This window comes from Petaurus breviceps, unplaced genomic scaffold (assembly GCF_028583685.1).
Source record: "Petaurus breviceps papuanus isolate PSGF00001 unplaced genomic scaffold, PetGlider_PUasm1.0 545, whole genome shotgun sequence".
Classification (NCBI taxonomy): Eukaryota; Metazoa; Chordata; class Mammalia; order Diprotodontia; family Petauridae; genus Petaurus; species Petaurus breviceps.
Genome location: NW_027186366.1, coordinates 2,026,623 through 2,043,353, shown reverse-complemented (window position 1 = coordinate 2,043,353; position 16,731 = coordinate 2,026,623). Strand labels below are relative to the sequence as shown.

Below are 16,731 nucleotides of genomic sequence, written 5' to 3'. Positions count from 1 at the left end.
ACTTTCAGATGTCTGTGAAGATTTAGGAGTAGTAATTTACTAGGCATCACGGGCCTATGCCCATGTCTTTTCTGATTGACCTTGGCCCCTGACCCTAGCCTTGAAGACAGACTTTTTCACACTTATGATGGTATTTGAGACAATTTGGCCCTGGAACTTACTGAAGATACCATTTTGTCCTATAGCAAGGTACCTATTGTCTGGGGGGAGACCTGTGATGGAGTAGTTCTCATAATTATATGTATATATAATATATTATTATATATCCACATTATGAAATATGTGCTAAAAGAAATATTTCCAGATTTTTCTGTGAGGATCCTGCTCATCATTTCTCTTAGCACAATAGTATTCCATAATAATCATAGCATGATTTGTTCACCCGTTCCCCAATCAACTGGCATCCCCTCAATGTGCAGTTCCCTGCTGCCAAAAAAGAGCTGCTATAAATATTTTTGTATATATAAGGTTTTTTACTTTTTGTTTTTGTTCTTTTTAAAATCTCTTTTTGCATATAAACTTAGTTGTGGTATTTCTAGGCCAAAGGGTATACAAGGTTTAATATCCCTTTGGGCATAGTTCCATACTGCTCTAAAGAAGGATTGAATCAGTTCACAACTCTACCAATGCTGCACTAATGTCTTATTCTTCTCACATACCCTCCAACATTCATCACCTTCTTTTTCTGTCTTATTATCCAATCAAATCAGTATGAGGTGGTGTCTCAGACTTGTTTTAATTTACATTTTTTCCAATCAATAGTGATTTACAGCAATTTTTAAAATATGGCTACAGATAGCTTTGATTATTTCATCTGACAACGGTTCCTATCTTTTGATAATTTATCAATTGGGGAATGGCCCTGATTTTTATCAAGTTGACTTAGTTTTCTATATATTTGAGAAATGAGGCTTTTGTCACAGAAACTTGTTCCAAGATTTTTTCACAGTTGTGTTTCCTAAAAGTATTTCCCTCCATTCCATTTCCCCACCATGTTTATTCTATTCTCTTTCTCACCCTGTCCCTCCTCAAAAGTGCTTTGCTTCTGACTTTTGCCTCCCCCCATCTGCCCTCCCTTCTATCATCCCCTCTCTCACCCTTCTTTTATCACCTTCCCCTCCTACTTTCCTGTAGAATAAAATAGATTTCTATACCCAACTGAGTGGGTGTGTTATTTCTTCTTTGAGGCAATTCTGAAAAAAAGTGAGGTTTATTTATGCTTTGTTTGTAAAATTGCTACACATTACCTCTCCTCATCAAATTTTTTAAAATTAAATTTTATGTTTATTTTTAGTTTATGTCATTCATTTCCACAAGATTTTGAGTTACAAATTTTCTCCCTGTCTTTCCCCTACCCACCACCCCAATCAGTGATCCCACTGTACACCTCCTCCCCCAATCAGCTTTCTCCTGTATCCTCCCCCATTCCTCCTCTTACTTTCCAGTAGGGCAAGATGGATCTCTGTACCTCAGTGCCTGTATATCTTATTTCCTAATTGCATGTAAAAAGAAATAATAATAATATATATATATATATATATTTTTAAACATTTTATTTTGAAATTTTGAATTCCAGTTTCTTTCCCTTCCTCCCTCGTCACCCACCCTTACTGGGAAGATAGGCAATTCAATATAGCTTGTACATGTGTAGCTACGCAAAATATTTCCATAGTGGATATATTGTGAAAGACTGACTGTATTTCCCTCTATCCTATCCTGCCCCCAACTTGTTCTATTCTCTACTTTGACCCTGCCCCTTTTCAAAAGTGTGTGCTTCTAACTTCCCTCCCTCCCAATCTTCCCTCCACTCCATCATCCCCCCTCTCATCCCCTTCTCCCCTACTCTCCTGTAGAGTGAGATACCCTATTTAGTATGTATGTCATTCCCTCCGTAAGTCAAATTCAATGTGAGTAAGTTTGACTCATTCCTTTTTGCCTTCCTGTTCTTCCCCTCCACTATAACAGTTTTCCCTTGCTTCTTTTATATGAGATAATTTACCCCATTCTGTCTCTCCCCATCTCCTCTCATTATATTTCTCTCTCACCTCTCAATTTCACCTTTTAAGTGTCCTACCTTCCTATTCAACTGATCCTGTGCCCTCTGTCTATGTATACCTGTACAGATATATACACACACTCACATATCTATTAATATGCCCATATACCCTCATATATAGACATATATATATATATATATGTATGTATACATATATACATGTATATTTTCTTCAACTGTTCTCATACGGAAAAAAAAAGTTTCATAAGTTAAAATTATTGTTTGTCCATGTAGGAATGTAGATCGTTTAACTTTGATAAGTTCCTTATGATTTCTTTTTCCTGTTTACCTTCTCATCCTTCTCTTGCTTCTTGTATCTGAATGTCAAATTTTCTATTCACCTCTGTTTTTTTTCATCAAGAATGCTTGAAAATCCTCTATTTCATTGAATTACCATGTTTTTTCCTGAAACATGATACTCAGTTTTGCTGGGTAGGTGCTTCTTGGTTTTAATTCTAGCTCCTTTGAGTTTTGGAATATCATATTCCAAGCCCTTAAATCCCTCAATGTAAAAGCTGCCAGATCCTGTGTTATCCTGATTGTGTTTCCACAATATTCAAATTGTTTCTTCCTGGCTGCTTGTAATATTTTCTCCTTGATCTGGGAACTCCAGAACCTGGCTATAATGTTCCTAGGAGTTTTCTTTTTGGGATCTTTTTTAGGAGGTGATTGGTGGATTCTTTCAACCTCTGTTTTGCCTTCTGTTTCTAAAACATCAGGGCAATATTCTTCGAGAATTTCTTGAAGGGCGACTTCTAGGTCCTTTTTTTGATCATGGCTTTCAGGTAGCCCAATAATTTTTAAATTATTTCTCCTGGATCTATTTTCCAGGTCATTGGTTTTTCCAATGAGATATTTCACATCACCTTCTATTTTTTCATTTGTTTGGATCTGTTTTATAGTATCTTGATTTCTTATAAAGTCACTAGCTTCCATTTTCTCCAATTCTGAAGGAATGATTCTCTTCAGTGAGCTTTTGAGATTCTTTTTTGATCAGGCAAATTTGGCTTTTTAAGGCATTCTTCTCCTCATTGGCTTTTTGAGCCTCTTTTGCCATTTGACTTAGTCTATTTTTTGAAGGTATTATTTTCTTCAGTCAGGGTGCTGACTCTCTTATCATAGTTTTCTTGCAACATTATCGTTTCTCTTCCCAATTTTCCCTCCACTTCTCTTATTTGGTTTTCAAAATCCTTTTAAAGCTCTTCTATGGCCTTTAACCAGATCATATTTTTCTTAGAAGTTTTTGGTGCAGAAATTCTGACTTTTCTGTCTTCCTCCCATTCCATGCTTTGATCCATTTTGTCCCCCAAAAAGGAATCTAAAGTTGGATTGCTGTGCTTGCTTTGTTTCCTTTGCTTGCTCATGTTTCCACTCAATTACTTGACTTTTGGGCTCTTTGCTGCAGTAGACCTCTGCTTTCAGGGAGGAGAGCTTTGTCCCAAATCATTGTTGTTTTCACTGCTGCCAGAGCTATTAATTGGGTGCTCTCTCTGAAGCCTCCACCCACTCTGTCACCTGGTCATGCACCCTAGGACCTCCACCCTAGACAGTGATCCAGATCCAAGCATATTAAAGCAAGAGCAATTACTCCTCAAACTGGTTGCTTGGTCCCCCTATGATCTTCAGGCCAGGAATTCTGAAGCAGCCATGTGGCAGTGGCTCCTCAGCCGCTTCTCCCTCCAGGGGCAGAGACTGAACCACAGTCGAGGACCCCCTGTTCCCAAAGCCCACTGACCTGTCATTTTGTCTTTGGCATTTATGGGTTGATAAATCTGGAAACTGCCACAGGTGCTGGTGATCCATCCTCCTGAACCCACACTCTAGGGTCAGGGCCACCCTGAGGCCAAAACTGAAGGCTCACATGGGGCTGGGCTCTGCTCCCAGTGTACTGCAATGGACCCTTCCTGTGGGCCTTCCAGGCTGCCTTCAGTGGGAGGTTTGTTTCTCTCTGTCACTTTGTGGGTTCTGTAGCCCTAAAGTTTGTTTAGAGACATTTTTATAAGTATTTGAAGTGGTTGTGGGGTGAGGGCAGGGAGTTTTCCTGTTTCTCCACTGCCATCTTGGTTCTGCCTCCCTATCAAATTTTTAAAAGAATTATCTCATCATACTAAACTCAACCCCAAATTCTATTTATGTATGCTCTTTCAAACTACTGAGGTAATGATAACAATATTAAGAGCACAGATAATAATTTTTTTAATACTTACATTGCTTTTTTCATAGATCTTATATATCAAGTTTTCCACTGAGTTCTGGCCTTTTTGTCACAAATACCTGAAGTCTTTCAATTCATTAAGTGTCCATTTTCTCTTTTCATTCAGAATTATACTCAACTTTACTGGGTAAGTTATTCTTGATTGCAAACCTTGCTCCACTGTGTTTCAAAATATGATGTTCCAAGCCTTTTGGATTTTAATGTAGAAGCTGATGGACTTTTTGTTATTATGACTGTAGCTCCACAGTTTCAAAATTTCACTTTTTTTGTTAAGTGTGGTGTATTCTCCTCAAGCTGCTATCTTTGAAACTTGGGCAAGACGTTCTTGTGAGTTTCATCTTGGGATCTCTTTTGGGTGGTAAGTGGATTTTTTCTATTTCTATTTTTCCCTCTCATTCTAGAACTTCAGGGCAATTTTCCTCAATGATTTCTTGTTACATAGTACCTAGACCCTTTTTTTTGGGGGGGGTATCATAACTTTCTGGTAGTCCAACAATTCTCATGTTGTCTTTCCTCTGTTCTCTAGATCAGTTGTTTTCTAATGAGATAATGCACATTCTCTTGATTTTCTCCATTCTTTTGATTTTTTTTAATGTTTCTTGGTGTCTCATAGCATCATTATCTTTCTAGTTTTTAAGGAGTTATTTTCTTCTTTAAGATTTTGGATCTCTTTTTCCAATTGGTTGACTTTCTTTTCATAAGTTTCTTGGATTATTTTTTCCCTGATTTTTCCTTACCTTCTCTTATTTGATTCTGAAAGTCCTTTTTAAGTTGTCTAAGAAATCCTTTGGGGCTTATGACCATTTGACAATATTTCTTTGAAGTAGGAGTGGCTTTATTTTCTTATTCTTCTATATTCTTGTGAGTATGAGCTCAGATATTCTTTCTCCCCCTAGTAGCTAACTATAGCTGAGTTCTGTCTCCTTTCTATTTCGGGTTTATTTCTCTTCATTTTTTTATTCATCATTTTAGCAACTTATTATTATTCTAGTCATGTTCTAGTCCCAAGACCTGGGAGATGATGCCTCAGGCCTCTGGTTCTTCTTACTGTTGTTTTCTGAGCTCTGTGTGGGAGCCTGATTTTGGTCACTCCTCTCTGCCTCTGAGCCATTGCTAGGGCCCCCAGTCACACCGTCACCACACACACTCTTGCGCCCTGAGGTTTCTCACATGGCTGCCAACTTCAGCTCACCCCACTGCCCTAGAACCTAAGTCAGGGCCTCTGTCCTCCTGCAAGTGCCCACATCCAGCATGGCCCACACGCTTCTGCTACTGCAGTCCCTGGGCATATGTTCTCTCCTCCTCACTCTGGGTTGTCTGGTCACGCTTGGGCCTGGGCAAAGCTGAGGGTCCTTTAATCTTCCACTGCTCAACTGTTTCCAGACCAACTGTACTTTCCAAACCTAAAAGCATTATGCAAATGTTAGATCATCATTACTATCTTCATCTTCATCATCCTCATCATCATCCCCACCACCACCATCATTACCATCATCACAATCTTCATCTTCATCATCATCTTCATCACATTCTTCCCTCTCTCTCCTCCTTCTTTTCCTCATTGTTGTCATGGTTTCTCCATTACATTTAGAACTTTTGTTGTTACTACTATACCCTAAGGGCAAGGTTTTGGCTGCTATAGTTTAAAGTGTGACCCCTCTCAGTAGATAAGTCTTTCATAGGTCATCAAACCATCTTTCAAAGTTATGAACAGACCAATCAAAAATAAGCCAGATAAGAATTTACACTTGGGTTGATTGGTATTTATTCAGTTTTCTATGGTTGTACTCTCTACTGGTCTTGCTAATGTCCCCTGCCTCTCCTTTCCTTCCCCTGACCCCCAAGTCTTAACCCATCTATGTCTTGGCCACTTGTAGAAAGATGGCTCTTAGTTTTGTCCTTAGTGGGGTCAAGCAGGTCTAATTACTCTTCAATAGCTCTTCAAATACTTGAGGACAGCTGTTTCCACCCCCCCTCCTTAAGTCACAGAATTACAAAATTTGAGAGTTGGACAGCACCTGGGAGATCACTGAATCTTTTCTTTGTCATGTCATGACACACCTCCTATACTATTCTTGACAAATCAGATTGGCTAACATGACAGAAATGGAAAATGACAAATGTTGGAGAGAATGTGGAAAAATAGGGAAATTCATGCAATTTTGGTGACTTTGTGAACTGCTCCAACCATTCTGGAGAACAATTTGGAAAGGGCTATGAGATTATGCATATTCTTTGATGCAGTGATACCACTACTAGGTCTGTATCCCAAAGAGTTAAAAGAAAAATGGAAAGACCTTATAAGTGGAAAAATACCTTTAGAAGCTCTTTCTGTGGTGGCAAAGAATTGGAAACTGAACGAATGCCAATCAGTTGGGATATGGTTGAACAGGTTGTGGTATATGACTGTAATGTAAAATTATTGTGCCATATGGAATGACAAGGGGAAGGGTTTCAGAAAAACTTGGAAAGACTTATACAAATTGATGCAAAGTGAAATGAACAGAACCAGGAGAGCAAGGCATATAGCACAGCAATATAATAAGGATGATCAGTTGTAGAAGACTTAACTACTTTGCTCGAGAAAATGATTCAAGGCAGTTCCAAAGGACTCATGATGAGAAATGCTACGAAACTACAGAGAGAAAGAACTGACCGACTCTGAGTGTAAAAGCAGACTTTTTTCACTTTCTTTTTTTTTAGTCATTTTTTTTAAGCAATCAGGGTTAAGTAACTTGCTCCAGGTTACATGGCCAGTTATTTCTGGGTGTGGTGCTAAGTATGTGAGCTCGGATTTGATCCCCAGGTCACCCCGACTCCCGAGCCAATGCTCTTACTCGCTGAGCCACCTGGTCGCCCCTTCACTTTCTTTTTAAAAGAATTTACAACATGGATAATATGGAAATATGTTTTGTGTGACTTCACAAACATATTGGGTATCATACTGCTTGCCTCTTTGAAGAGTGGAGCAGTAGATGGAGTGCCAGATTTGGAATCAGAAAGGTTAATCTTCCTGAGTTCAAATCTGGTTTAGACAATTATTAGTTGTGTGACTCTGGGAAAGTCACTTTACCCTGTTTGCCTCAGTTTCCTTATGTGTAAAATGAGCTGGAGAAGGAAATGGTAAATCACTCCAGTATCTTTTCCAAGAAAACCCCATATGGGGTCATAAAGAATTAGAAATGTCTGAAATGACTCAACAACAAGAAAGTATTGTAAATGCGCATTTCTCAAAAAGTATTAAAATGTCTCACATGTCCATAGCGATTCATGCTTGAAAAATGCTTTCCTCTCAATAATCCTGTGAGGTTGGGTATGTAAACATTATTATCCCCATTTTACAGAGGAAGAAATTGAGGGTCTGACCAATTAAGCAACTTTACAGCAAAATGTTCCAGTATCTTTGCCCAGAAACCCCCAATGTGGTCTAAAACAACTGGAAAGATGAATAACAGCCCAAAACTTTTGTAACTGATAAAGGTCGGAGCTGGGATTTTGACCCAAGTATCTTCTGATTCTAGGTCTGGGAGCTATCCACTATACCATGTTTCTTGAATACAGGACCCCTCCCCATGAGTTGCTGCATTGTGGGCTACTTCCTTTGTGTGCCCTCAGTCGCACTGCTACTCTGAGGCTGGGACTGTGCAGGGCATGTCTAAGCGATGGGCATCTTTAACTAAGCTACTGTGCATTTGATTTGGCAAAGAGTAGCTCTCAGACAGCTTCCCTTAGAAATGATTTGATAATCAAATCCGTCCTTAGGTATTAACAGTTGATTGCTTTAATGTGCTAACCCTTGGCAGGGTATTTTAATTTTAAAAGCAATCTTATTCCTTAAATCAAAGGGACAAATTTACAGTGGCCAAATTTCAGAAAACCTTGGGAAACTGGGAAGACAGTTCTTGTAGGGGAAGAGGGTCAGGCCTTCAGGAATGTGTTGACTGCTGGTCTGCCAGTTCTCACATGATTTCCTTGGCATGGGCCCTTTAAATGTAAAGCATCCCTGTGAGCACACTTTCAGTCTCGGAGCACACCACTGCTCCAAGGACAGGCAGAAGTAGGGCAGACCCTGTCAGACCAACGTGACAGCATGACAACATATTTTTAAAGAAACACATCAGATTTTATCCTCTAAATGAATGTTGTCTCAAGCCTGTGAGTTAAGGCTGGTGAACAAAGTATATTTGAAAACCTAGTCATTCTGGTTTGGGACAAAGATAATTGGGCACCCACTATTGGTGCATTCGTTCTGTTTAACCCTCCCCTAACCATGCACATATTTCGGATTCACCCCAGATTCCCTGAGTACCAGTTGGTAGTAGGTGCTTCTAGAGATAGTCCAGTGCAACAGAACGAGGGCTAGATTTGGAATAAGACAATTTTGGTCCTGGCAAAGTCCCTTTATGTCATTGAATCTGTTTCCTCATCTATAAACTGAGAGGCTGGGTTCTGTGCTCCTTTAGATCTAGAGGAAGAAAGTATCTCAGAGTTTATCAAATCCCCTCATTTCACTGCTGAAAAAACTGAGGCCCAGAAAAGTTAAATGACTTACCTAAGGTCGCCAAGCCAGAAAGCATCAATGGTAGGGTTTGAATCATGACCCTCTGACTCCCAAGTCAGTGTTCTTTCTCCTCTATTCTTCTTTGTGTGTCTCCAATTGAGCAGTGGATAGAATTCTTGCCTGTCTAGATTATGTCCTTGGACTGCCTCCTTGCTTAGAAAAAATGGAATGAGAAGCAGACCCCAATGGCTTCTCTCACTTTGTCTGAGCTCTACCCAATATCTTTCCATATGAAGCTGACTCCAAGAATTGCTGATGCTCTGTATTTGTTCCCTGGCCCCAGCCTGTCTTCTCTTGACCATATGCTGCACTACTACATCTGGCCCAACTTTGGGCTACCTTGACCAAACAAGGGGGTTCTTCTGGTATTACAAATTGTCTTTAAATCAATTGACTCCTGCATGTGAAGGGATGTAGTACATCCTCAAATCCTTATACTTGATTAAAATTTCTTAGCCTTCTCACTGACATTCTCCTCCTCCCCTCCTTCCTGTATCAAAGCAATAAACATCCTTACTCCTTAATAACAAGGGAGGCAATATAGTATAGTGGACAAGTGGACTAGCACTCACTTTATATTCAGAGGAACTGAGTTCCAATCCTGACTATAGTTTTTGTCACTGGGTGACCTTGAGAAAGTCACTTTTCTGGACCTCATTTTTCTCCTCAATAAAGTAAGTTGGTCTCTGAAGTCTGACCTCAAGCTCTACAACCCTATGATTCTATGTTCTAAGTGTTCCCAGGGCTCCAAACTAGGCTGTTATATCCCCATCAGTACCTCACATTAGCATCTATGCCCCACATTTAATGTGACTTCAGTATCTCTCTTTCCACATATTTTGCTTTACTCAGTTCAAAAAAAGCTTACTCTCAACACTTCTAACACATTCGGTTTCATCCCATGGTAAATCCCAAAGCATAATTCTGGAAAAATATTCATACTCTAGGTGCCTCTAATTCTGCATCCCCCATTCTTTCATTTCTGAAGCCTTTGAAATGTGGCTCAGTCAGCACCATCCTGTTAAGGGTTATTCTTCAGTTACACCATTGAGGGTCACCAATGATGTCCTGATAATCAAATCCAGTGACATTTGGGGAGTCCTTGTTCTCATCAACCACTACAACATTTGATAATACTAGATGCCCTTCGGCTTATATACTATTTCCTACCTGCGGGTGTATTGCCTTTTCCTAGTTTTCTTACCTTTCTAGCCTCATTTTGTCTGACTCCTCATCTCCATTACACAGGGGTTAACAACCTTGGAAGTCTAGTGAAGTCTACAGACTCTTGCTTAGAAATGTGTTTTTAAATATATGATAAAATTCATGGTACAGAAGAGAGTAGTTATCAAAGTTTTTTTTTAATGCTCATAAACACTCAGTTAATAGTGCCTATTTAAGGTGATTGATTTTCAAAGTTCTGTCCTTGGCCACTTTTCTCTTCTCTCTCCCTTGGAAACTTAAATAAACTATGACCTTGATGAACACTCAAAAAACACTCCAAAGGATCTGTGATCTCATTGGTTAAGAAGCTATCTTCAATGGATACAAATCCCAACTCAGTCACATATCTTTAACTCTGATCTTTTTCCAGGGTTCCATTCATTTCCCCAAGTCTGTTGGAGACCATCTATTGGAACATCACTACTGGAATATCTGATTGGGAGCTCAAAGTGAGCATCATCATGTCCTGAGCTATGTGTGGGGTATGAAGGGAGTGGTGAGGTTGGAGCCAGGGGACTGGGGCTCAGATTCCTGCTTTCTTGCTTACTATCTATGTGACCTTGGACAAGTCCTTGAACTTCATAGCACCCCAGGCAATTCTCTAAGACAAGTTGTAGATGAGTCACTGACTGATCTGCATAGGGAGAGAGTGTTTTCGCATAGAGTACTACCTACATTGGTGAAACTGAAGATCCAAAAGTATCCTTGCCAACAGCAGCAGCAACAACAGCAATAGCAACATATCCATGAGGAAATTAAAGAACTACAGCAGAGAAGTACAGTGGAGAACACTTGGGTAAGGTTCAGTGAAGGGAGAAACAAAGCCATATTCTGGTAGATTTATAAAGATTGCACTCTAGAAAGCCATGGACCAAGAGGGCACATTCCTGACACTCGTCAAGGTTGTTGGACCTCTGTATCAGGGTCATCTACTTCAGCCCTTTTGCTGAAGTACAGCAACTGACACCATTGTTCATTTGCTTTAAGGCAATTGCTGTTCTAGATGTGACTCTAACTAATAAAGAAGGATTCTTCACCAAAATGGAATGATGGGAAGCTGGCAGGAAATACTTGCCTGAATGTTCTGTCTCCTGGCTTCTTTCAAGTTCCACTTTCTAAGGAAGTCTTTCCCCATCCTCAATTCTAGCCTTTCCTCTTTTAACAATTTCCTATTTGTCTTGTAGTATATAGACTGCACATATTTGATAGGGGAGAGGAAAAGGATGGACTTCAGAAAAAGTCCTGCCTCTGAGCTTATTCAGTCTTTGGAAACAGTGCTTTTTGAGAATTTTGACTCCAATCTCTTTCATCAATACTCTACAGTAACATCTAGTGTTACACATGAAATAAAGACACATATATGGGTAGGTGATAAAACAAGAATACAGATGAGTGACAGGTCATAGAAAATAGGACAGGAGCACTAAAGCTCAAGATTAACTAAGGCTGATGATGAATATCAAGGTCAACAACAAAAAACGCTTTAAAAAACTCACTGGAAAGATGACAAAATAGGCCAGAAAATTCCTAGCTCTCCAGATTTCCTCCACAAACAAGACAAAATAGTGTCTCAAGGTAAACATAGAGTGAGAAAAATAAACAAGGGATGGAGCAGGACAATGGTAACCCTAACCCTAACCCTAACCCTCTTGGGAAAACTGGAAAAGATCCTAAGAAAGATCCCAGGCTGAAGGTTTATCTGGAGTGAAGTGTAAACACTTCCCGGTTAGCTACACTGAAATGGGAAGCTGCAAGCCCTGGGGGCAGCTGGGTTGGGAGGTAGCCTTGACTTCAGCCACTGAAATTTTACCTTCCTAGACAGTGTGGGAAGTCGGGCATCTGAGTGGGGGAAGAGTGAGGGAGACTCAGGGACACCAGGGTCACCTATGCTCCTAGGTGAGAAGAAACTGGCACATACCTGATGAGTGCAAAAGCAGTACTAGGGATGATGCAAGCTGTGGGAACTTATAGTACAACTTAGTTCTTGGTCTCAGTTCTGGGTCAGACGATAGAACTGAAGGTCATACCCAATGGAGGGTCCTCAGGGAGCAAGAGCATTTCCAGCATAGTGTGCCTAGGGTCCCTAGATATGGCTTGGAGGGGGAAAGGAGTGGAGAGGTTGGGGTTAGGACAAAGCTAAAAATATAAGAAGAAGGACCTTGGGCCAGAGGTACCATCTCCCACACCTCAGGACTAGCGGTGATTATAATAATAAGCTGCTAAATTTTTTTTTTTAAAGAGCAGGCAAAGGAGAATGAACCCAACCATAGACAGTTACTATGGGAATAGAGAAGACCAGGGTTCATCTTCAGAAGAGAATACTGAAGTAAAAAAAGTCTCCTCTACCCCAAAGAGTAATGGAAAATGATCACCTGCCAAAAAAGAATCCACAGAAGAACTCAAAAAATACTTTGAAAATCAAATAAGAGAGATTGAGGATTTTTTAAAAAACAATTCAAGAAAAACAAGAAGATTATGAAAAGTCAACCAACTGGAAAGGGAGATCCAGAATCTTATTCATTCATTTACTTTTTTAAATTGAATTTTATGTCTATTTTTAGTTTACATCATTCATTTCCACAAGATTTTGAAAATTGTACAAAATTTCTCCCTGTCTTTCACCTACCCATCACCCCCAAACAGTGACCCCACTGTATATCCTCTCTCTATATCTCATTGTCTATCAATCTGCTCTCTCCTATATCTTCCCCCTTTCCCCTCTGACTTTCCAGTAGGGCAAGATGGGTCTCCATACCCCAGGGCCTGTATGACTTATTTCCCAGTTGCATGTAAAAATAATAATAATGATAATAACAACAATAATAATATTAATGATATTTTTTTAAACATTTGATTTTACAACTTTGAATTCCAGATTCTTTCCCTTCCTCCCTTGTCTCCCACCCTTACTGGGAAGATAAGCAGTTCAGTATAGGTTGTACATGTGTAGTTACACAAAACATTTCCATAGTGGATATATTGTGAAAGACTGATTATATTTCCCTCCATCCTATCCTGCCTCCCACTTGTTCTGTTTTCTAATTTGACCCTGTCCCTTTCCAAAAGGATGTGCTTCTAACTACCCTCCTGTAGCAGCAAGCACCCCAGCATTGCCAGGGTGTCTGACAACACAGGTTCTTGGATCTGCTTTGTTAAAGGAAAGCAACTCAAAATGGGTTAACAAGCTTACTTTAATAAGTCAAATATGTATCGTTTACCTAGTTCAGGGGGAAAAAGGTCAGCACCCCGAACTTCAGAGTATATGGACAGAATTATCAAGACAGAGACAGATCAAGTAGACAGCTTTCCAAATTGTCCAACCATTACATCCATACCAAATCAACATCTGGGTTTTTCAAAGCTGGGGGTCTCTCAACAATGGCTTCCCACAGTCTCATCTGATCAAATCACAGAACACTTCTCAAAGTGAGCCCCAAATCAAAGCCTCAAATTATATAGCCTTCTCCTGGCTCAGAGAATGTAACAACCTTCTGGACCCACTGGCCAATTAAAAAGTATCTACTGAAAAACAAGCCTCCCAACCCAGGCTCCAGGTGCACTGTAGCCTAGGGGCAGGGAAGATCTTTAAATTTGCATTTCCATTACACCTCTCCCCCCAACCTGCCCTCCCTTCCCTCATCCCAGCTCTCATCCCCTTCCCCCCTACTCTCCTGTAGGGCAAGATACCCAATTTAATGTGTATGCCATTCCCTCCCTAAGCCAAATTCAGTTAGAATAAGGTTGACTCATTCCCTTTTGCCTTCCTGTTCTTCCCCTCCATTGTAACAGTTATCCCTTACCTCTTCTATATGAGATAATTTATCCCATTCTGTCTCTCCCCATCTCTTCTCATTATATTTCTCTCTTACCTCTGAATTTCACCTTTTAAATTTAATCCTTTCCTATTTAACTGATCCTGTGCCCTTTATCTATGTATACCTGTACACATATATACACACACTAACATATGTATTCATATGCACATATGCCCTCCTATGTGGACATATATGTATGCATATATATATATATATATATATATATGAACATTTATATTCCCTTCAACTATCCTCATACTGAGAAAAGTTTCATAGGTTACAATGATTGTTTTTCTACGTAGGAATGTAAATAGTTCAAATTTGATAAGTTCTTTATGATTTCTTTTCACTGTTTACCTTCTCATGCTTTTCTTGCTTCTTGTATTTGAATGTCAAATTTTTTATTCAACTGTGGTTTTTTCACCAAGAATGCTTAAAAGTTGGGTGGCCAGGTAGCACAGTGAGTAAGAGCACCGGCCCCAGTGTCGGGATGACCTGGGGAATCGAATCTGGGCTCAGACACTTAGCACCCATCCAGAAACACTTGGCTGTGTAACCTTGAGCAAGTTAATTAACCCCAATGGCTTAAAAAAATAGAATGCTTTAAAGTACTCTATTTCATTGAAAGACCATGTTTTCCTCTGAAACATGATACTCAGTTTTGCTGGGTAGGTGATTCTTGGTTTTAATCCTAGCTCTTTTGACCTGTGGAATATCATATTCCAAGCCCTTTGATGCTGATCAATGTAGAAGCTGCTAGCTCCTGTGTTATCCTGGTTGTTTTTCCACAATATTCGAATGGTTTCTTCTTGACTGCTTGTAATATTTTCTTCTTGATCTAGGAACTCTGGAAACTGGCTTTAATATTCCTAGGTGTTTTCTTTTTAGGATCTTTTTCAAGAGGTGATTGGTGAATACTTTCAATTTCTATTTTGCCCTCTGGTTCTAAAACATCAGGGTAATTTTCCTTGAGAATTTCTTGAAGGATGATTTCTAGGTTCTTTTTTTTTTGTTGATCATGGCTTTTTGGTAGTCCAATAATCTTTAATTTCTCTCTCCTGAATCTATTTTCCTGGTCATTGGTTTTTCCAATGAGATATTTCACATTGCCTTCTATTGTTTCTTTTTTTTTTTGGATCTGTTTTATAGTATTTTGATTTCTCATAAAGTCATTAGCTTCCATTTGCTCCAGTCTAATTCTGAAGGAATTATTGCCCTGAGTGAGCTTTTGAAATTCCGTTTCCATCTGGCAAATTTAGCTTTTTAAGGCATTCTTCTCCTCATTGCCCTTTTGAGCTTCTTTTTCCATTTGAGTTAATCTATTGGATAACTTATAAAGATCATCTTATGCCAAATAGGTTCTCCTCATGATCAAATCCAGTGATGGTCCCATTTCTTCCAATTCAGTTCATGGTGTTCTGCAACCAGATTTCTTCAGCAATAATTTATAGGTCCTAAAATAAATCTTCCCATCCAGTGCAGTGAAATGCAAGATGTACTCTAAACCAGCGAGATGAATATTTGGTACTGTAGGGCCTCTGAAGAAATCAATGAGAAGACTTTTCAATCTCCTATAATCTTCACTTATATCAAAAGCATCACCAGCAAATATCAAGATGGGTTTTGTTCCCTCAGGGCACTTGCTGTTCTTAATATCTTTAAGTGAGACAAACTTCTCAGTACCTAGTTCAGTCATATCCAGGATGTGATAATCATACATATGACCTACTGTGAGATTATTTGATTGCTTCTTATGCGACCCAAATATGAATGAGGAGCAATTTGACTTCTTTGAAAAAAATTCCAGTGATGTCTGATCCTCAAAAGGTCTAGTAAGGTTTAAAAAAATATATATATATATATATCACTATAAGCTTTCTTCAAAGCATACATATCTCTGAGTACTTGAGTAATTGTTGCATTTGCATTTCCTCCTTTAATAAGCATGACATCTTTAACATTTTCATTGAGTTTAGGTTCTCTCTTCTCAAGGAATCTCTTCACCCTTTTTTGTTTTAGGCTTTATTATGCAGTACAACTCGGCCATAGCTCCAGAGAACAGGACACAAAAATCCACGTGCACCATGAGGATAAGAGTCAAACCACCATAGTTCTTCCTTCCTCGGACTCTGAGTTAATCTATTTTTTTAAAGCAATTGGGGTTAAGCAACTTGCTCAAGGTTATATGGCCAGTTATTTCTGGGTGTGGTGCTAAGTATCTGAGCCCAGATTCGATCCCCAGGTCATCCCCACACTGGGGCCAGTGCTCTTACTCGCTGAGCCACCTGGCCTCCCCAAGTTAATCTATTTTTAAGGTATTATTTCCTTCAGTCAGGTTGTTGACTCTCTTTTCATGATTTTCTTGCTTCATTCTCATTTCTCTTCCCAATTTTCCCCCCACTTCTCTTGCTTGATTTTCAAAATCTTTCTTGAGATCCTCCATGGCCTGTAATCAGTTCATGTTTTTCTTGGAAGCTTTTGGTGCAGGAGTTCTGACTTCATTGTCTTCCTCTTGTTCCATCCTTTAATCCTTTTTATCTCCAATAAAGGAATATTAGGTTGGACTGTTATGCTTGCTCTGCTTCCTTTGCTTGCTCATGTTGCCACTCAATTACTTGACTTTTGAGCTCTTTGCCACAGTAGAATTCTGCTTCCAGAATGGAGAGTTTTGTCCCAAATTGCTGGGGTTTTCACAGCTGCCAGAGCTATTATGAGGGGACCATCTCTGCAGCTCCATAAACTCTGGCTCACTGGTCATACACCTCAGAACCACCACTGAAGACCACAATACAGATCCAGGTAGGTTAAACAAGAGTCATTACCCCCTCAGAATGATTGTTTGGTCCCCCTAATATCTGCA

General features: G+C 39.5%; 1 protein-coding gene and 1 pseudogene across 1 annotated transcript in view; both read right to left on the bottom strand.

The window, feature by feature from the left end:
- The window catches only part of ST6GALNAC5 (ST6 N-acetylgalactosaminide alpha-2,6-sialyltransferase 5), a 293,049-nt gene extending 287,207 nt beyond the window's left edge, over positions 1–5,842 (bottom strand). The window contains exon 1 of the mRNA XM_069102248.1: positions 5,710–5,842. Within this exon, the coding sequence (XP_068958349.1) occupies positions 5,710–5,842 (133 nt within the window). The remainder of the gene's footprint in view (positions 1–5,709) is intronic.
- Positions 5,843–15,126: 9,284 nt separating this feature from the next.
- LOC138172466 (ribosome production factor 2 homolog pseudogene) lies at positions 15,127–15,918 on the bottom strand (annotated as a pseudogene).
- Positions 15,919–16,731: the final 813 nt, after the last annotated feature.